This window comes from Neurospora tetraspora (assembly GCF_033439725.1).
Source record: "Neurospora tetraspora strain CBS 560.94 chromosome Unknown B0H65scaffold_5, whole genome shotgun sequence".
In the NCBI taxonomy this organism is placed as follows: domain Eukaryota; kingdom Fungi; phylum Ascomycota; class Sordariomycetes; order Sordariales; family Sordariaceae; genus Neurospora; species Neurospora tetraspora.
In genome coordinates this window covers 1,253,260-1,272,917 of record NW_026944387.1, presented here as the reverse complement: position 1 = coordinate 1,272,917, position 19,658 = coordinate 1,253,260, and the positions used below count along the sequence as shown (strand labels likewise).

The 19,658-nt window shown below is 50.0% G+C and overlaps 6 protein-coding genes across 6 annotated transcripts; 3 read left to right on the top strand and 3 right to left on the bottom strand.

Annotated features, from left to right (window-relative positions):
- Positions 1 to 4,197: 4,197 nt before the first annotated feature.
- Positions 4,198 to 7,205, top strand: B0H65DRAFT_223225 (pectate lyase superfamily protein-domain-containing protein). The gene has a single exon (XM_062822081.1). It carries the CDS (start codon positions 4,348 to 4,350, stop codon positions 7,069 to 7,071), a length of 2,724 nt encoding a protein of 907 aa, XP_062680349.1. The 5' UTR covers positions 4,198 to 4,347; the 3' UTR covers positions 7,072 to 7,205.
- B0H65DRAFT_223206 (quinon protein alcohol dehydrogenase-like superfamily) lies at positions 7,175 to 9,525 on the bottom strand. The gene is made up of 3 exons (XM_062822080.1): positions 7,410 to 9,525; positions 7,252 to 7,272; positions 7,175 to 7,190 (listed from the first exon to the last, which is right to left on the bottom strand). The coding sequence occupies exon 1, from the start codon at positions 9,361 to 9,363 to the stop codon at positions 7,477 to 7,479; it is 1,887 nt and encodes a 628-aa protein (XP_062680348.1). The 5' UTR covers positions 9,364 to 9,525; the 3' UTR covers positions 7,175 to 7,190; positions 7,252 to 7,272; positions 7,410 to 7,476.
- A 438-nt stretch (positions 9,526 to 9,963) lies between these two features.
- On the top strand, positions 9,964 to 12,009 carry B0H65DRAFT_589585 (uncharacterized protein). Its single transcript, XM_062831040.1, has 3 exons — positions 9,964 to 10,499; positions 10,564 to 10,689; positions 10,741 to 12,009. The coding sequence occupies exons 1-3, from the start codon at positions 10,130 to 10,132 to the stop codon at positions 11,562 to 11,564; spliced, it is 1,320 nt and encodes a 439-aa protein (XP_062680347.1). The 5' UTR covers positions 9,964 to 10,129; the 3' UTR covers positions 11,565 to 12,009.
- A 272-nt stretch (positions 12,010 to 12,281) lies between these two features.
- B0H65DRAFT_222999 (Adenylosuccinate synthetase) lies at positions 12,282 to 14,542 on the top strand. Its single transcript, XM_062822078.1, has 7 exons — positions 12,282 to 12,460; positions 12,532 to 12,545; positions 12,665 to 12,745; positions 12,849 to 13,147; positions 13,223 to 13,594; positions 13,682 to 14,041; positions 14,107 to 14,542. The coding sequence occupies exons 1-7, from the start codon at positions 12,429 to 12,431 to the stop codon at positions 14,239 to 14,241; spliced, it is 1,293 nt and encodes a 430-aa protein (XP_062680346.1). The 5' UTR covers positions 12,282 to 12,428; the 3' UTR covers positions 14,242 to 14,542.
- A 292-nt stretch (positions 14,543 to 14,834) lies between these two features.
- On the bottom strand, positions 14,835 to 17,010 carry B0H65DRAFT_429455 (Endonuclease/exonuclease/phosphatase; the record flags this gene model as incomplete). The annotated part of the gene is made up of 4 exons (XM_062824826.1): positions 14,835 to 15,033; positions 15,121 to 15,287; positions 15,401 to 16,233; positions 16,338 to 17,010. 4 exons carry the CDS (start codon positions 17,008 to 17,010, stop codon positions 14,835 to 14,837), a joined length of 1,872 nt encoding a protein of 623 aa, XP_062680345.1.
- Positions 17,011 to 17,306: 296 nt separating this feature from the next.
- On the bottom strand, positions 17,307 to 17,794 carry B0H65DRAFT_443370 (uncharacterized protein; the record flags this gene model as incomplete). Its single annotated transcript, XM_062825632.1, has 2 exons — positions 17,307 to 17,553; positions 17,628 to 17,794. 2 exons carry the CDS (start codon positions 17,792 to 17,794, stop codon positions 17,307 to 17,309), a joined length of 414 nt encoding a protein of 137 aa, XP_062680344.1.
- Between the last annotated feature and the right edge of the window lie 1,864 nt (positions 17,795 to 19,658).

Below are 19,658 nucleotides of genomic sequence, written 5' to 3'. Positions count from 1 at the left end.
ATACTACCTTACGTCGATTTAATTACCTATATTAAATAAAGGTCGTATTAAAGAAAAGGTAGGGTAATTAATAGTTCGCTAAAGAGATTAACAATAGCTATAATTACGACGTCGATATCGTTAACTTCGCTAGTAATATTATTTATTGACAATAAGTTCGCTATTATTATAAGGAGGCTATTAATATCGCTATCGAAAGGTTATTTAATATAGCTAGAATAAGCGTACGTTAAATTACCTATTACTTAAGTAGCACCCTTAAAGATAACAAAAACGTTATACTTCCTCCTACTATTGCTAATAACTAGTTGGTAATAGAATTGCGTAGTTTTTAAATCCCTATTATTGCCTAGGAGGTTTAGAATATTCAAAAGCGTATCCGACGGGTAAAGTATAGTCCCTATACTTCGACAAAAATACTTATCGACTTTCTAAAGTAATATAAGAGCGTATATAGTATCGAATACTTCGTCGACTATAATTCCCTATTCTCTAACGAATAAAAGGTTATACAAATATTCTAAACTTTCGACTAGTATATAGAAATATAGAAGAAAAATCCTCATATATTATTAGTAAACAATATATATAAAATAAACAATTACAATTATTAAAATCTAGTAATTTTATATACTCTTTTATTATTATACTTAGAAAATTAATGGGAGTTCAAATTAACTCCCTTCTTTTTCCTTATAAATTAACCGCTTTAACCTCCCCCTCTTCAACATAATTAGTATTAATATATTAAATCATAACTTTAATATAGCCTTTAATCTCTCGAATAAAGAGAGATAAGAAGATTTTAAATAGTAGTTTAACTACTTAAAGAAGCTCTAAGAGGATTATAAAATTCCCAACCCCGTAGTACTTATTACCGACTTCGATAAAGGATTTAAGAAAACTGCTATTACCACCTACCCAAAAGTACTATATTAACTCTATATATAGTACGTTATAAAGAACGTAAACTACTATATTAAAAAGAAATAGGTTTAACTACCTCCTAGCAATAGGGAATATAGAGGCAATAGGGGTAATAACAGTAATAATCCTACCCCCGATACTAACTTTTTAAATTTTCTACTAATAATCCGGGATTTAGATAGCAATAGTCCCGATTTCCTATTATATAAAAGCCCCGCGGCGGCTATTAATAATAAAATTAATAATGAAACTAGCGATAGTAATATCGGTAATAATAACGAATACATTAATAAGGACTTAAAGGAAAACGACCCGGAAGAGGTTAATAATACCGCTGCCGCTAACCGCCTTACTTAATAACTTAACAATAAATAAGGAATTTGTAAAGTAATTAACGAATTAGCTATTAAAATTATTACTCCTCGCTATCGTATTATATTAGCTTCTAACCTTATTCGTCGATTCTATCTAAATATATATAAAATCTTTTAAGCGGCTTGGAAATAAGTAATATATAGGGATAATAATAATTACCTCAAATAAGTATAGTATTTAATAACTTATAAATTTAAACGATAAATTTATATATTACCCCCTTTCTTCTCTATAATATATTATATACTTTTTTCGCTAATACTGTTTATTTATTTATAATTCTCCTCGCTTACTTTTATAAGTATTACCTCCTATAGATTAACGAATTTAGTAACTATACCATTTTAAATTATAAGAATTATAGTATTAAGGTAATTAACCGAATCGAATTTATATATAGAGTTATTAAGCGCCTCTTTAAGAATTATCTCTCCTCGCTAAACCAATTATACGAATATATATAGTCTACCTATCGCTTTTAAAGAGAGGTATTCAAATTATAATGTACTATAGCGAAGTAAATATACTTATATAAATATAAAAGGGTAGGGATATTTAACGATTTAGTATTAAAAGTATATAAAAATACCGTCTTTTATTATTACCCTTATAAATATAACTACTCTCTAAAGGTCTAATTAATTAACCTCCTTTTTTTTCCTTAATAAGTAGCGCCATATACCCTCAAACTTATATAGTACTAGTACTACTATACCTATAACGACTAATTAAGAGACCCTCGTTAAAACCTAAATACTAACTACAAAAAGGCATTTATAGCTTAATATAATTTGCCCTGCAAGTACTTTATATTAAGGCTCTTATAAATAGATCCCCCTCTAGTACTAGCTATAGAGGATATAGATATATACTAGTAGCTAAAGTTAAACAGCGGTACAAGGTTAACCGAAGCTAAATAGCATGCTTATACTATTTAAAACCCTATTTCCCTACTTAACTATAAGCGAAAAATAGCTATCTCCGACCCAGACCTTATAGATTATATACGTAGAGTATCGGGATAAGACTTCATAAACCCGGAAGTTTACGAACTATAAAACTTAGAGGGTAATTAAAGCCTTATATAATTTACCTAACATATTACCGCCACGCTTATTAACTACAAGTAGTATAATAACTACTATATATTCTCTTATAACGAGCCGCCCCGCCAAACAATATAGCGAAAGGTATAGAAGGGAGGGAAGAGAAGGGGGGGTATATAGAGGGCGTCCCGTACTCGCAATGATATTATTCAAAATAATTTGTAGTAAACTATTACAAAAGTAACTAATAATACGGCTAATAATATAGCTAAAATTATTATAGCGTAGTTAATTTCAGTTCTAGCGCCCTTTTTAATTCCTTCGCTCTCGCTTTTTTACCCTCTAACTTCCTTATAGAGAATTCTAATACCCTCCCCATCTCCCCGTTCCCAAATTTAGCAATAGCCGCCAATTTAGTAATAGCCGTTTTATGGCTATATACTAATTTTTATTAGTTTTAACCAATTTAATTATAGAGTACTAACGTCTATTAAATAACCGTCTCCTATCCTTGATTTGGGCGGTTATTAGAATTAATATAGGGATTAGGTACTAAATACAGCTAAACTTAGAGGTTATACACCTACCCAGCTAGAAGTAAGAGAGGCTTTTATAGCTTATATTGTAAATTATCGTACTGGGCCAATAAATTCTATTATTATTTAAATACTTCCTAGAAACCCAAACCTCGCTCCTCCCCCCTCTAATCAATTACAATATAGTTTATAGGGCTACGTTATACTAGTAATATAATATAATTAGACTCCTATAGTTATAGCACTACTTCTAGTACCTATACGGGGTGGAGAGTAGGCGTTGGGGGATTTAAGTAGGAGGGCAAATCTCTAGCCGCCTCCCTAGCACTTATATAGTAGGTATTAAAATTAGGGTGGGTACGTGTATTTTGGGTAGTAATAGCGCTAATAAGGGGGATAGTAGTTGTAATGGTAATAACTGTATTAACCCCTTTAGTAGTAGATAATTAACTAGATTAATGATTCTAAATACCTGTATATAAAAAAGAATACGTAAAAGACGTAGATTTGGCGATGCGCGGGTATCGATTATGTAGCCTTACTTGTACGGTTGGGCGGTTGGGCTGGGCGGTTGGGGGTGCTAGAGTGTGACTAAGTATAAAAGTGGGTTTAGTCTATCTACGGACGGATTTGAGTCTACCTAGGTACGGAATGCGGGCTTGGGAATCTTGGGAGGGGCTTGTGGCTGGCCTATCCCTGGAAAAATGACATACTATGTGGGCGGATGGATCTCGAATTTCGAGTGTCGGGTGTAAGTGTAGATGATGAAAGTGACTTAGTTGCTTGCCCCTGAGTACTATTGATGAATGATAGCATGTGCGGGACAGGAAATGGTATCAGGATGCAATTGACTGAACTCCTCTTTGGAAGGGATAGCAAACAGAGGCACAGAGGCAAAGGCCAAGCACATGTGAATGGATTTGCAGGCGAATTGCTTTTCCTCTTTCTTTTTTCTCCGAGAGGATGCAAATATGCAGGGGTGGTTGAAGGTGATCGACAATCGCCCACACCATCACGGGCCAAGTGCCTGTGGTGTGGATGGACTTGACGCATTGGACGGGACCTGCATTCATTGTCACCATATCCAAATGCCTTGGCCAGTCTTGTTAGGCATGGAGCTGAGATTTGTATATCATCTCCTCTCCGTTCCGTTCCCATGGTGACTGCTGCTGCCATTGGGATTCCGGCCCATCCGCATGCCATGCTCCATGCCCATGCCCATTGTCTCGAATTCCACTCTTCAACAAGTTCCTTCCCCGGGCCGATCATTTTTGACGACTTCCCCATGGGTAACCCGCGCGCATCAGTGACCCGCTAAATCTCCTTTAAAGCCATGTAAGATCCGCTCCCTCCCCTTCCGTGTTGACGAAGAGCAGATCGTCTTCTTGTCTGGGCATCATTTCTTCATGCTAACCAGATAGTTCCTCGTCGCATCCAGTCACTCTTTGCACTGCTTCTTCAGGATGCGCAGCCACTCGTTCTTTCCCGCCCTAATCGGGCTTCTCCCTCTCGTTCCTGTTTCGGGTGTGGTTGCCTCTCCCTGCCACCAGCACGGTCCTCGCCAGGGCGTGGGCCATGCCCATGGTCCCGGAGGAGGCTCTCATAATGGAGCTGGCAATGGTTTTGGCGGTGGCCATGGTGGCGGCCATGGCGGAGGCTCTCATAATGGAGCTGGCAATGGCTATGGCGGTGGCCATGGTGGTGGCCATGGCGGAACCCACGGTGGTTTCCCTCCGTATAATGGCAATGGAAGCTCACCCATAACCACCACCACTACCACCAGCACTACCACCGGCGCTACCACGACCACAACCACCGGTACCACCACCACCACTACCACCACCAGCACGACTGCCACCACCACGTCTACTGCCAGCCCGACTGCTTGCAGTGACTACTGGCTTGAAAACATTGCTCACCAGGGCCTTGCTCCCTATGCCATTCCGGGCTATAGTGTCTTCCGCAGCGTCAAGGAGTTTGGCGCCAGGGGTGATGGTATCAACGATGACACCGACGCCATCAACGCCGCCATCAGCTCCGGCAACCGATGCGGCCCGGGATGCGATGGTTCCACCACGCGCCCGGCTCTCGTCTACTTCCCCCCTGGCACGTACCTCGTCTCCCGCCCCATCATCGACTACTACTACACCCAAATCATCGGTAACGCACGATGCCGGCCCGTGATCAAGGCCAGCGGCAACTTCACTGCTCCCTGGGTCATTGACAGCAACCCATACCAAAACGATGGTAACCTAGCCTGGGGCTCTACCAACGTCTTCTGGCGCCAGATTTCCAACTTCATCATCGACATGAGGGATGGGTTGGGACCCACGGATCCAAACCTGCCCGGTCTGGCAGGTATCCACTGGCCTTCCTCGCAGGCCACTTCCCTCTCCAACATCGAGTTCATGATGACTCGGGACCCCGCTAGAAGGCAGCGAGGCGTCTTCATGGAGTCAGGATCAGGCGGTTACCTGGGTGACCTGACCTTCAACGGCGGCCTCTATGGTCTCGAAGTCGGCAACCAGCAGTTCACCATGCGCAATTTGGTATTCAACAACGTCCAGACGGCCATCCGGCAGATCTGGTCCTGGGGCTGGACGTACCAAGGCATCGAAATCAACAACTGCGGCGTTGGCTTCGACTTCACCTCGGTCAGCGACGCTCCCGCGACATTAGGTCAATACACGGCCGGCTCCATCACCATCCTTGACAGCTCCATCAACAACACGCCCATCGGCATCCGGATTGGCAATGCCGCCGCCAACGACACGCGGTCCGTCAACAACTTCATCTTCGAGAACATCGCGCTCAACAACGTGCCCGTCGCCATCCGCGACGAGAATAACGGCGGCAGCGACCTCGCCGGCACGACCACCAACACCGTCATCCGCGCCTGGGGCCGTGGCAACGAGTACAACACGGCCACCGCCACCAACAACACCGACGGCACCCCCATCCCCGGCACCTTCACCCCCTTCCCGCGCCCCGCCAGCTTGCTCGCCCCCAACGGCCGCTACTACGCCCGCTCCAAGCCTCTCTACTCCGACCTGCCGGCCTCCTCCTTCCTCAGCGCGCGCTCCTTCGGTGCCACCGGCAACGGCGTAACAGACGACACCGCCGCGCTCAACCAACTCTTTGCTGCCGCCGCCCAGCAGGGCAAGGTGGCCTACATCGACCACGGGCAGTACATCGTGACGCGCACCGTCTTCATCCCGCCCGGCACGCGCATCACGGGCGAGTCGTACCCGCAGATCGTGTCCGCCGGTTCCTTCTTCAACAACGTCGCCAACCCCCAGCCCGTCGTGCAAATTGGCACTGCAGGCCAGGCGGGCAGCATCGAGTGGTCCGACACCATCGTGTCCACGCGCGGGCAGCAGCGCGGCGCCATCGGTATTCAGTACAACCTCGCCAGCGCCGGCTCCAGGCAACCTTCGGGCATGTGGGACGTGCACGTGCGCATTGGCGGGTTCAGGGGGTCCAACCTTCAGCTGGCGCAGTGCGCCAAGACGCCCCAGACCGACGCCAACGTTAATGTTGGTGCCAACATCAACCAGAACTGTATCGCCGCATTCATGAGCATGCACATCACCGCCCCCTCGTCCGGTCTGTACATGGAGAACTGCTGGTTCTGGGTAGCGGACCACGACATCGAGGACGAAGCCAACAACTCGCAGATCACCGTCTACGCCGGCCGCGGGCTTTTGATCGAGTCCCAAGTCGGCCAGATCTGGTTGGTCGGCACCGGCGTCGAGCACCATCAGATGTACGAGTACCAGCTTTACAACACGAACGACATCGAGATGGGCCAGATCCAGACCGAGACGGCGTACTACCAGCCGAACCCGGATGCGCAGTTGCCGTTTCTTGTCGATCCGCGGTTCAATGATCCCGTGTTTTTGCCCGGCGAGGACGGCTGGGGATTGAGGATCGTGAATAGCAAGGGTATTAGAGTGTATGGTGCGGGGTTGTATAGTTTCTTTGACAACTATGACCAGACGACGTGCATCCCGGGTAGGAACTGCCAGACGGAGATCTTCTCGTTGGAGGGGACGAATGATGTGTCGGTGTATAACTTGAATACGGTGGGCACGACGTACATGGCGACGGTGAATGGACGGGATATCATCCCGTCGGCGGATAATGTGGGTATGTTTGTTGCTTCTGTTGCGTGGGTTCATACCTGAAAGGGCATGGACTCGGGAGGGGGAGGGTTTGGGAGGGATTGAACTTGGATATTCATTTCGAGGGTTGTTTGTTGGTTGGATTTCTGTTGGCCTGCGGGTTATGAAGTCATGACTAGCTACTTAATTATAACGAATGTCAGTCTTCGGAAGTCTTTGGTTTTTGTGATGTTGTCTTCTCACCCTTTCTTGTTGTGAACCTGCCTGGGAAAGCGAGCACCTCTCAGTCAGCAGAGTATAGCTTTACTTGTGTGACTACAAGGGAGAATTCAACGAATAGTTGGTCACATTTGTTCAGGGTAAGACTGTTTGCGCCAGGTCAATGGATTGTATACACTTACAAATACGTTACAGACGCCTTCCCAAGGGCTGCCCAAGAGCGTGACATGGCCATGAGTGCGAACGGTTTTAGTTCACAGACAACACGTAGAATGATCCAGGAATCACCCCATGAAACCCAGTCCCAAACAGCAGACTCTTTCCAGCCACTGCAATGCCGCCAGTGAAGTGGGAGTCAAGGGGTTTGTCCAGTATGATCTCCCCGGTTGACTTCCGCAACACCACAAGATGGCCTTCTGCTGGCGTGTCAACCTTCCTCCCAAGGAGTACCAAATCACCCACAACAGTAGGTGGATTTCCTACCAACCAGTTATCGGGTGCTGGCGTTTCCCACAGAATCTCCCCCGTCTCCAAGTCGGCGGCCCCATACGCGCTTCCGTTGGTACTCCTCCCCGGTCCCGACCCCGGTTGCGGCGCAGGAGTCCACGTCCCACTCTCCGAGTTGACGGTAACGTAATACACCCTCTTGTCATCAACCGCAATGCCCCAAGTCAACCCGCCACCTTGACCTCCCGGCCCTGTAGACACCGCCCACTCGAGATCGCCCGTGTCAGCTGCCAAACTGTACAGATTTCCGTTCTTCTGCCCGACGACAACAACATCTTTGCCTTTCTTCCCCCCGCGAGGGACAAAAGCGGGCGCCATACCAAAGTCCGCATCTGGACCCGGTGTTTGTGGACACAGTCCGGCGTCGAAAGTAGCATTCAGACACGCGACGCTCCATGCGTCCAAGACTACAAGACGGTGCACCCACTTGACGTTCCCTGTCTTCAAGTCGAGGGCTACCACCGCTTCTTGCCAGACCCTTGATGGAAGCTCGCATGTGGGGTGAGCTGGGTCGGCGGTGCAGGCTAGCCACGGGTCCGGCACGCTGTAGAGGTTACCGGTCGCGTAGAAGATGGTGTTGCGCTTGGGATCGATGGACGGCTGACTTCCCCATATGGCGCTGCCGGACCAGAAGCCTGGTTCGGAAGGGTCGTCGTTGGGAGGCATCATGGGCACGTCCCACAGGGTGGTGAACTTTTTGGCTTTGCGGTTGAAGCGGACTGCGATGGCGTTGCCGATGAAGGTGCAGCAGGTGTAGTTGACGCCGGGGAGAAATCCGACACTCTCTTCCGCGGACGCGGCGCCTGAGTAGATGATGTCGCCTAGTAGCGTGTGTGATTGGGTGACTTGGGCCAAAGGGTGGGCGTTGATTCGGTGGGTGGCAAGGACTTTGCCTGTCTTGAGGTCGGCGGCAACAAGGAGGGCGTTCCAGAGGGTTGCAAAGTAGATGATGTTGTTGTCCAGATCAAGCTGAGGGGTAGTCCGAGAAATTGGATAAGGCGCAACGGCGGCTTGAAGGGGATCGGCGGGGGCATAGTCGAGGATCACTTGGGTGACGTTGATGTCCCATTTGACCTTGCAGGATGTGTAATCGAAGGCTACGAGAGAGCCGTTCCAGGCAGGGAAATAGGCGATTCCTTCTACAACGGAGGGCGTTGCGGTTATGCCACCCACATAGCCGGGGACATGGCAGTGCTCGGAAAGGCTTTGGATGTTGGAAGAAGATATCTTGGTATTAGTCGAAGCCCAACGGCTGTTGTAGTTGCTGCCACCCCAACCGATCCATGGTGTTTCTCTGGCCTTGTTGTCTGTGGCCGTGACGGCCAGGAGGGGGCAGCTGAGAGAATCAGAGCTGTGCGTATCAGGGTCGGCAAGCGACAAGACCACGAAGACTGTTGTTTGACCATGTTGAGTTGTAGTTTCCGTGAGGATGGTTATGGGGCCCTGGTCAAAGGGAAGAGTGACGGCTGGTTCAGCATATATATACTCGACAAGGAGGAATCCGAGGTCGCTGACGTGAGGCATTTCAAGTCCGATTGGCTTTAAGAGAGGTGTGTGTGACAGCCTGGTTCCTTTTCTGCATGTTGATTCCTGTTGATCCAGCCCCAGTATCTCGGACTGTAATTCCATATCAAGCAAGGTGTAACACAACTCCAGCCGTAATACGAGAGGCCGGTCCTTAGCTGGATGTTGGACTTAGTAACTGCCCTATATTATCCCGCGTGAGGCTCTCAATAGTACATGCGGTGCTTCCCCCGCCGACAAGCTCTGGTTGATCCTATTGGCACGCATCGAGGCAGTTGGAATGTTTGGGTCCGAGGTTGGTGAGGTTCCGTTAACGTTGAATGTAAGAATCTCACTTGACAGGTTTGGCCTCTGCGATTTCCGAAGCATGATTGCGATATGATCAGATTGATGACCGGCACATACGTCCACTCACCACTTGGCAAGTTGATTATTCGTGATGTAGTAGAGAGCGAATGAGCCATTTTGTGGCGGAAGAAGTTGGTGCGTGAAGGAGTCGAGGGGACTGAACGACGATAAAGTCCAAGTTTGAGATGAAGGAGGAAAGAGTTCCAGTTGAGGTGGAATTGGTGGGTTGGTTCCTCGTTCTTGAACTCAACGGTTACTTATCGATAAGTCCAGGACTATTTTGCGCATATGATTGGGCAGAAGCAGTTTATGTGGACAGGGTACAAGTGTACCTTCATAACTTCATAACAGACACCCAAAAAGACAAACGGCTGCATTGCATCTTCGCGACGACATCTCCTTCACCATTTACACAGGCTGACTCGAACGACCAGGATACTTTTGAATTATTGACCAGCTCATATTTGGACGATAGCAGTTGTAAACCCTACGCGGCGTTGAGGATACTTCACAATCACACACAATGCCGCCGCCGCTATCGCAAAGGTCCGATGAGAGCTCCTCCGAGGAAGAGGCCTCGGACTCAGGTTCAGTTCATGAGGCCGCTCCAGAATCCGACTCACTTCAGCTGCTACGGGAAAGTGCAATGGGTGTCCTGGCCTCGCGCTTGACTGCTCAGAATTCTGGAACATCCGGGAACCATGTCACAGGCAAGCTCATCAACAACGCCAAAAGAGGACCAGCGGATGACCTCACAAATGATCACGTCGCAAAGTATCCGAGACTTGATCAAGGAAAAGAGGTCCAAGATGAAGAAGAATCTGATGAAGAAGAGGAATATTCAAGCTCTGAGGAGGATGAAGAGGACGAGGAGGAAGACGAAGAGGGCCAAGGTAAGCATCCTCTCCTCTGGACCGCTGAGCTCGGCCCCGTCTAACCAAGTGACATCTGAAATAGGAAGTGGTTCTTACCCTAGCCATTCCGCGTCAGGAAGATTTGTAGTGTCAGAAGGCATCTCCCCTTGGACACCTCGTGATCCTTCCGCAGATAAATATCCTCTACATCCAGATCTTGTGGGCATGAGTGAGTAACAACTCCTTCATATGTCATCAGCATACTGACGTATAACGCCAGCGCCTGTCGAGTTATTCCCGCACGCTCTACCAAATTTTAAGCTGCCCCATCACCTTGCGCCCATTGCTCGACATTTGGCTGAGCGTCCCATAAAACGAATGCCGATTCTCGAGAAACCTTTTGTGGACAATAAACCGGACAACTTCAGCGCCTATTTCTTGCAAGCGACAGGCCATATGGTGCCAGACGAGCAGGCTTGCGCACGCTGCAAAGGAGTCGTAATTAAGAAGCGTTATGTGGGCGGAACCTTCGTTGGCTGTGTGGTATTCGCAGACCCAGAAGAGGCTAAACTAACGGGTGGTGCCTGTGCCAACTGCTGGTATGGCCGCCAGGGTTCGTTGTGCAGTTTTCGCAACCCAGGGGCAGTTGGAAAGCTCAAGAAACAGCCAAAAGAATCATACGAACCGAGGTCGCAGATATCAAATCCCTCGCTCATGTCCCCACCGCCACCACCAGAAGGACAGCCGATGCAGCATGGGCAGCAGCTTGGGAATACCGGCCAAGTTCATCCGGCATTCCTCGCATCCATCTCATCCGCTTCTCCGGCTTATACACCTTCTTCGGACTATCCACACATTGAGGCCCAAATCGTCCACCAGAGAAACGGCGAAGCTCCGATCCTACCACGCCCAGACGGTAGTGTGAACAAAGTCACGGCCTGGGAGACAAGATACAGAAAGATGTCGACGGATAAACTCAGGGCTACTCATGGGAACTTGGTCGAGTGGCAGGAAGACTTGAACACACGATTGCTCGCCATGAACAAGGTCTTGCTGGACAGGTTGGACAAGAGAGAGCAGTCATACTCTGTACCCCGCCCTTGAACCAAAACAACCTCGGTACTAGCTCATCGTGGTGCTCGATACACAACTGGGCAAAGCAAGGTCTGACAAACAGTTAAAGGCCAGAACACCTCAGTAATGCATCATGTCAATCTCGAACCCTCGACGTGGACAAAGAGGAAGTATGGGAAAGTGTTAAACTTGGGATGAGAATCATTGGGCACCGTCAAGGTCAGCAATTGGCCAATCATATCTCTCTCATACATGCAACTCCACCTCCTGTACCGGAGACGTGGGTCCCTTACCTTGGGCATGTGGACGTGCTTAGTGTCGGTCTATTTTTATTGTTAGGGCGTTAGGGGTTTGGGGGAAAGGATGACATCTGGCGCAATGGCTCATCCGAATAAGAGTTGAAGTTGGCATTGGAAGAGAATTCCTTGAGTAACATTAATTCAATGCAATTGAGAATTGCCCCTCACAATTATCAATGTTGTGTCCACATGGAATCACCTCACCCCTTTGCGCCATCCAAACACCGCACTAACATGTGCTTCAGCCCTGACAGTGGACATGCAGGTGGGACGGGACGAGTCAACTGTCAAGCGATGTGAGTCAAGGTGACCGCCTCCGATAAGAACCCCGATTGCACAATTTCACTTCCTGCGGGAGCGCCTGAACGGCGCAAAGGAAGAACCCCGCCCCCGCAATTGAAATCTTTTGCAAGTGGGCGAGGGCCTTTTCTAGACTTTAAGCCGGTCCGCCCACCGCGCCATTTCTCTTTCCCGCTCGTCTTTCGGTTTCGTCGTTTGAACTCCGTTCCGTACCTTGAGGGCGACCTAAAGGTGCTAATACTATCATACCACTTCTTTCAAAACAGCTTCTGTTTGTTTATCCTAATCCATCAAGATGGCCACTATCATTCTTGGTTCCCAGTGGGGGTAAGTGAATCCACTTCTGTTCTCTGCATGTCGGACATAACTGACCGTTTGTTGTTGTTGTGTTGTTATAGCGACGAGGGTAAAGGTACGATACACACATGGCGATACCAGTCACACATTACACACATCGATACACGTCCCCGATCTCGACCTATACCACCGATATACCTCTCCAACACAATGACTGACCTACCCGGCGTACAGGAAAGCTTACCGACATCCTCTGCCCCAAGGCCCAGATCTGCGCCAGAGCCGCTGGCGGCCACAACGCTGGTCACTCCATCGGTACGTGTCCCTTGATGGCTTCAGGTCCCTGATGCGCCTCGGTGCTCCGGGGACACAATGTGCGCCAACCGCAAAGATAACTGACATTACCGCCGTGTGACAGTCGCCAATGGCGTCGAGTACGACTTCCACCTTCTCCCCTCCGGTCTCGTCAACCCCAACTGCATGAACCTGATCGGTTCCTCTGTTGTCTTCCACGTCCCCAGCTTCTTCAGCGAGCTCAGCAAGCTCGAGACGAAGGGCCTCACCGATGTCCACAACCGTATCCTCGTCTCCGACCGCTGCCACGTCGACTTCGACCTTCACGCTGCCGTCGATGGCCTCGAGGAGGTTGAGCTCGGTGACCGCAAGATCGGCACCACAGGCCGTGGTATCGGTCCCTCTTACAGCACCAAGATGGCGGTATGGTAACCCCAAAAGACACGGACACACACTACAACCAGGATAGAGGCGCTGACAAGACTATGTCTCATACAGAGAAGCGGTGTCAGAATCCACGAGATCTTCAACGAGGAGATCTTTGAGCGCAAGCTCAGGCAACTCGCCGCCGGCTACAAGAAGAGATTCGGTGATCTCCTCAAGTACGATGTCGAGGACGAGATTGCCCGCTTCAAGGAGTACCGCGTCAAGCTCGCCCGCTACACCGTCGATGCCGTCCAGTACATGAAGCAGGCCGAGGACCGCGGCTACAAGATCCTCATCGAGGGTGCCAACGCCCTCATGCTGGATATCGACTACGGCACCTACCCCTATGTCACCTCCAGCAACACCGGTCTTGGTGGTATCATCACCGGTCTTGCCATCAACCCTACCAAGATTGACAACATCATTGGTGTCGTCAAGGCCTACGTGAGTTTTTTTTCTTTGCATTCTTTGAAGCCCTTCAGGGTATGACGTCATTGTCAGATTTACTAACCGACGTTTCCGTAACAACAGACCACTCGTGTCGGCGGTGGTCCCTTCAAGACCGAGGACCTCGAGGAGGCCGGCACCAAGCTCCAGGAGATTGGTCGCGAGTGGGGTGTCAGCACTGGTCGCAAGCGTCGTTGCGGCTGGCTCGATCTCGTCGTCCTCAAGTACTCGACCGCCATCAACAACTACACCGCCCTCAACCTTACCAAGCTCGATATCCTCGACACTTTCGAGACCATCAAGGTCGCCGTCGCCTACAAGGACCCCCAGACTGGTGAGGAGGTCGAGTACTTCCCTGCCGACCTCGGCATCCTCGACACCCTTGAGGTTGTCTACAAGGAGCTTCCCGGCTGGAAGAAGCCCATCACTGACTGCAAGAGCTACGTAAGTTTTACCGACTCAAGTCTTTCATCACCGTCTTTGCTGCTTTGCTAACCACCCATATGTAGTACGATCTCCCCAAGGAGGCTCGCGCCTACGTCGAGTTCATCGAGGAGTTCGTCGGCGTCCCCATTTGCTACATCGGCACCGGCCCTAAGCGTGAGGACATGATTGTCCGCAAGACCTCCGCCATCAAGGAGTAAATCACCACTTAAAAAGGCGTTTCTGTTTTGGTTTATGGGGTTTTAAAGAACAACACACTCGTCAACGATACCATGGACGGGAACGGAAATGATACTACAACAATGATTCACAACAACAACCACAACAAAAAGAACGAACAACGACGGGAAAAAGCGAGGGCGTTTTCTTGATGATCTGGTCATCCGTCATTTTTTTTTCCATTCGCGCTGCGCTACATAGAACGCCAGGGACAGTGATACCCCCCTATATACTACACATCACATCATTTAAACGGCTTCGGATTAGAGATTCGAATCTTACAACTAGATAGAGGTTGTTCGTTGGCTCTGGCGGCGTGGTATAGCCTTTGTCATTTTTTCGGTTGTTGGAAAAAAATAGAACGTTGGTTTTCTTTTGACCAGATGTTCCATTTGAGTCATATCATGAAATGTCGCAGAACACCTCATCTCTCGCCTCACCAAGTACGGATCGACACTCTTCTTTTATTTGATTTCATTTTTACATTACATACAAGCTATATCATCAAGATTATATCCAAAACTTATCGAACCTGAAAGCCCGACAAAGTCACATCACATACCCACAAGCTTGCTTAAAGCTTATGAACCCTCTTCTGCGAGTCCGCGCATCCGCACACATCGAACAGCGCAACGCTAGGATCGTGGTCCGAAACGACAGCAGAAGCAGTCACCCACGAGCTAACGTGGATGTGCTGGAACTTGCTCTTGGAGGAGGCAAGAACAGGGGAGATGTACATGTGGTCAAGGGCTTGGGCGTTCATGTCGTAGGAGCTATTGCGTTGGTTTGGTCTGTTAGTAATCTAGAAGAAAGTGTGTGTGTGTGTGACGACGAAGAAAAACAGGGGACATGAAACTTACTAAGTATACCGGTTCTCAACAGGAGTGTTCAAAGCCTCATCAAGCTCCTTCAGCCCCGACACCGAAGCAAAAGTAGTCAAAGGCTTGACGAAGGCGAACTCGTTGAAGTCACCGGCGGCGATGACGCGGGCGGCGGGATCGGCTTTGAGGATCTTGGAGATGAAGGACTGTTTTTGTTTTGTTTCTCAGTGTCAGCATCTTTTTCTAGGCATCATCATTTCTTCACCAACCCACAACACAACACCCCAACCCAACAGATATGTCATGTCACTTCACTTACAGCAGTAATCTCAGCCTGCTCAGTCCTCTTCTCCACCCCGCCATTAACCGGCGGCCTCACATCGCCATGCACACTTGACCCGCCGCCCTTGGAGCTCATATGCACATTCACCGTGAAAAACGACTTCTTCCCGTCTTTGGCAATCCACTCCGCCGCCAACGGCTTGCGCGTAGCTTCCCATGCTGCGTTGGAGGGGTCCACGCGGCCCGGGTTGAACTTGAGGCTCGGCTGGCCGGTTTCAGCATCAACAATAACCTCGTTCGCATCCGTGCTGGACCCAGCGGTGGCGCCGTTTTTGAGACTGAGCATGGACGGGTTGTACAAGTAAGCAGTACGGATGTTTCCACCTGGCTGGCCGCCGTCTTCGTCATTTAATGGGGAGATGGTGACGTAGTCATACTGCGGTCCACCGGCGGATTTGATCGCCGAAATCAAAGTGGTGAGAGTCTTGTTAGCTGACACGACGCCGTCGTCCGTGGCGCCGTCGTCGTCTTGGACTTCCTGGATGAACAGCAGGTCCGGGCTTTTAAGGTAGGTGACGATTTGCGAGGCGACCTTGGGCATGTGGGCGGATGTGGGCGCCAGGTTCTCGACGTTGTAGGTGCCTACTGTTAGGCCCTTGCAGGATTTGGAGGAGACGAGAGTGGTGGGGGGCGGGGAGAGCGGGGAGGGGGACTTGATTTTGAGGGCGGTCAGGGGCAGGATGGTGTAGAAGCCGAAGGTGTTGGTGACTACGCCCGTGATGTCTTCGAGGGCGTCGCCGAGCTTGGTGGTGGTGGGGTTTTTGGTGGAGTCGAGGGGCGCGCCGATGATGATTGTTTCGGGGTTGGAGTCTTTTTGAGGCAGTTGGCAGGTTGTTAGACATACATGGGTTCTGTGTGTCAGAAAGAATATGGGGAGGAAAGGTAAAGAAAAGAAAAGAAAAGGCGTAATTTACCCTTGGCGCTCATGGTGAGAGAACCGGCGTCGTTCTTGCCGGTGACCTTCCAGTCGCCGATGACCCAGGTGTCGCGGTAGCTGCTGGGGATCTTGAGGGCGGTGGGCGCCTTGACGGTGACCAACTCGCCGGTGAGAGACTCCCAGAAGTCGAGGCCATACTCGGCCGGCTTCAGGACAGGGTTGACGGCGGAAATGTTCTGTTGAGCGTTGGGGACGCTGTAGATGTCACCTCCGTCCAGGCTGGTGAACTGCTCAGTGGGAGGAGAGAGAGTGTCCTTGCCGATCACGAGAGGAGTCACGGTGTTGTTGCTGGAAACGACGGTGATGCCGGTGGGGTTGGTGAGCTCGGTCAGGTGCATGTACGTGTTGGAAGACCTGTACTCGGACACCTTGGCGCTGCCCAAGGTGATGATGTCGCCGACGTTGACGGTCTTGCCGATGGTGCTGCTGAAGACGTAGATGGACTCGGAAGTGGCCTCGTCGTCATCGGGAGTGGTCGAGCGGATGTAGATGCCGGCGGAGGACTTGGCAGTGACGAGACCGGTGACGTCGCTGACGGTCTTGCCGTTGTAGGACGAGATGAACTTGTTGCCGTTGATCTCGGCGATGGTCAAGGCCGCGGAGAGGAGAGGCTGTAAGCCGGCAACGGCCCAGCAGAGAGCGCCCTTCATCGTGTTGGATGGAGTTTCAAGAGTGACGGAGGATGAGAACACTTCCGGAGGGCAAACCACTGAAGCTCTCTCTCTCTCTCTCTGACTCGGCCATTGTCGATCTGGGGGCAGCCCATTGAGCTTATAAAGAGATTTCCCCAGTTACATTTACTATCTCTCTGAGTGATACCCGAGGCCAGGGATGCTACACGTGGGGACCAGTCGCGAAATGCCTGGATGGTTTGTTGCGAGAAAAACAAAACCAAGCATCCGCGATGTTACACCCGCTTATCGCGATCTTGACCAATTCAGGGGAATTACAAAACCTCGCTGTCCCACTTGCTGTAATCAGCAACGTGGTGACCCAGGCGGCCGCGTTGATTGGCGAGATGGTTGGCGTGTTCTCCATGGTGGTGTTGCTTGGGTGTTGCTTCACCTTCCCGAATGGACAGGTGCGAAGACATGTTGCCAGGGGGATAAAGAGCTAGCAGACGGACAAGCTTGGCGCAAGGTAACGCCGCATGGACGAAGCAGGACAACCAGCAAATTACCAGCAAATAGTGCCTGCAGAGAAAGCAGCAGGTACGCGCGTTAGTGCAGATGGTTAGATGCCCCGTGAGAGATGGCAGATCAGATACCGGATATCGAACTGATACCGATGACTGACTAGCAGAAGCCTGTGGTTGAGAGGTATAAGTAACAAGGTAGACACGGCAGAGTCGGAGTGGCCAAGAGTCTTTGAGAGGGCTAGGTCGAGGACGGGACCGACCGAGAGGACCTCTGATAGGCCGGTGGATCGGACCATTGAGATATCGGAGACATTCTCTTGCTTGCCTTGAATATCAAGGAAGTGTGGTAGACTACAGCCGGCGATAGGAACGACTAGGAAGTTGTCTGACTTTACGTACTGGCAACCTAATCAGATGACCTGAGGAGTTCTCGTTGCTCGGAGATGAAAGCCTGGAAGAGGTGAAGATAGTATGGAATGGTGGGAGATAGGGCAATGGGTTGGAGAGACCCCGACTCAGTGGTCACTCACTGTATTCCACTTGGATGAGGGATGAAATGGACTTGTAATCGGAAGTCGCTTGACTCGCGATTGTTGTGTTTATGACAGATGCTGGCAGGAGGGGAGACTGTCGAACTTTATCATGTTCGACAAGCCTCTATCGCTCCCATAACATCTCAGCCGTCTTATTCCCATCCAAAATACACTTGAGACATCTCGAGAAATTAACTTGTCCCCAGATGCCAAGGGGCCCAAGATTGCATATGCTACACATCGGCCAATGTGCGGTCAAGCTGCCTGAACGGGTGTTGGCGATCGACAGCCCTATGGTTGCAGAGCGTCGCAGAGCATTGCAGATGGGTTGATGTCGCGATGCGCTAGGGAGAAAAGAGGGTTGAGTTGCGGTGATTTTGGAAATTGGATATTGGGGTGAATGGGGAACAGTGGCCGATGTTGAAACCAGACTGCTTGCAATGCGGGGAAGTGGAGGAACAGGGAGAAAGCCCCGGGTCTGAAGAGGGACGGGAGCGAGGTCGCCGGGAAGAGCGGGGCCGTTCTGGGCTACCACGGAGCCGAAAAGGTGGAGAAGGCGGCCCGGCCAATTCGGAGTCAACAACGACGCCAAGTCGGATCCGGTATGGCGGAACCGAACCCCATGAACGGGTGGGTCAAGAATGGGGAGTTTAATATTAAACTCTTCTTAACAGCTTTGGCTGCGAGCCTCACCATTTTTTGTTAGTACCGGTAGCCCTTGGCTGCCCCTGAGCATATCGGATACGATGCTCGATTTCGTTTCGCGATTTTGTGCGCGACTGACGCGTGTTGAACCCCGGAGTGTAAAATTCCCGGACGAATTAACGATTATATAAACCCCGTCCATCGTTTCGTGATCTGGTAGTCAACCGCCGATCGTCCTCCTCCAGACGTCCAAAACGTGTTGATGGTGTTGGTAACCCTGATACCGAAACAGGGGCTTTTGGGTTATCACAATCTCACGGTCCACCCCTCTGCATTTCCGCATCGGTCTGGATTTGAAGGAGCTGTTGTCTATCCACTTGAGCACTGAAAATAGCTTTGTGGGAGGAAGAGGGGAAGGAGAAGAAAAGAGGACATACGCGAAGGGTCGCTTATGTTCAAAGCTAGAAGGAGGCAAGATCAAAGGGAGACTGGTGGAGTATCAGCCTACGATGGTTGAGAGGTTGTACATGGCGAGCGCCCGATGAGGTGAGATGGTCTCCCGTATATTGTAGAGCTGACGATCCAACACATGAGCTTCCACTTACAGATAGTAACCTCAAGAGAGGGTGCGGATGTCGACATGCCATCCATGCGGTTGGATGCAGATATATAATGAGCATGGGGCTGTCTGGGTGCAATGGATGGATCGTGTCAAAGGCCGAAGCTGACCCAGCTCATTTCGGTAGCTACCGGCCCTAGTCGCGACAAGGTAGGCAGCTCGTTGAGCATGAGTCCAGCAGGAACTGTAGGGCGAAATCGGTCCGTGCTCTCAGTTTCCTATGAAGAGTACCAGGGGCTCGTATGCTGAATGATTGTGTCAAAGGAGGCCTGGTGGTGATCTTATAATTCGAGGTCGTATCATTGAAGTTTGATAAAAGCCGGAGGAGGCTGACGGTGACGAATACCTCTACTTTGTCCGGTC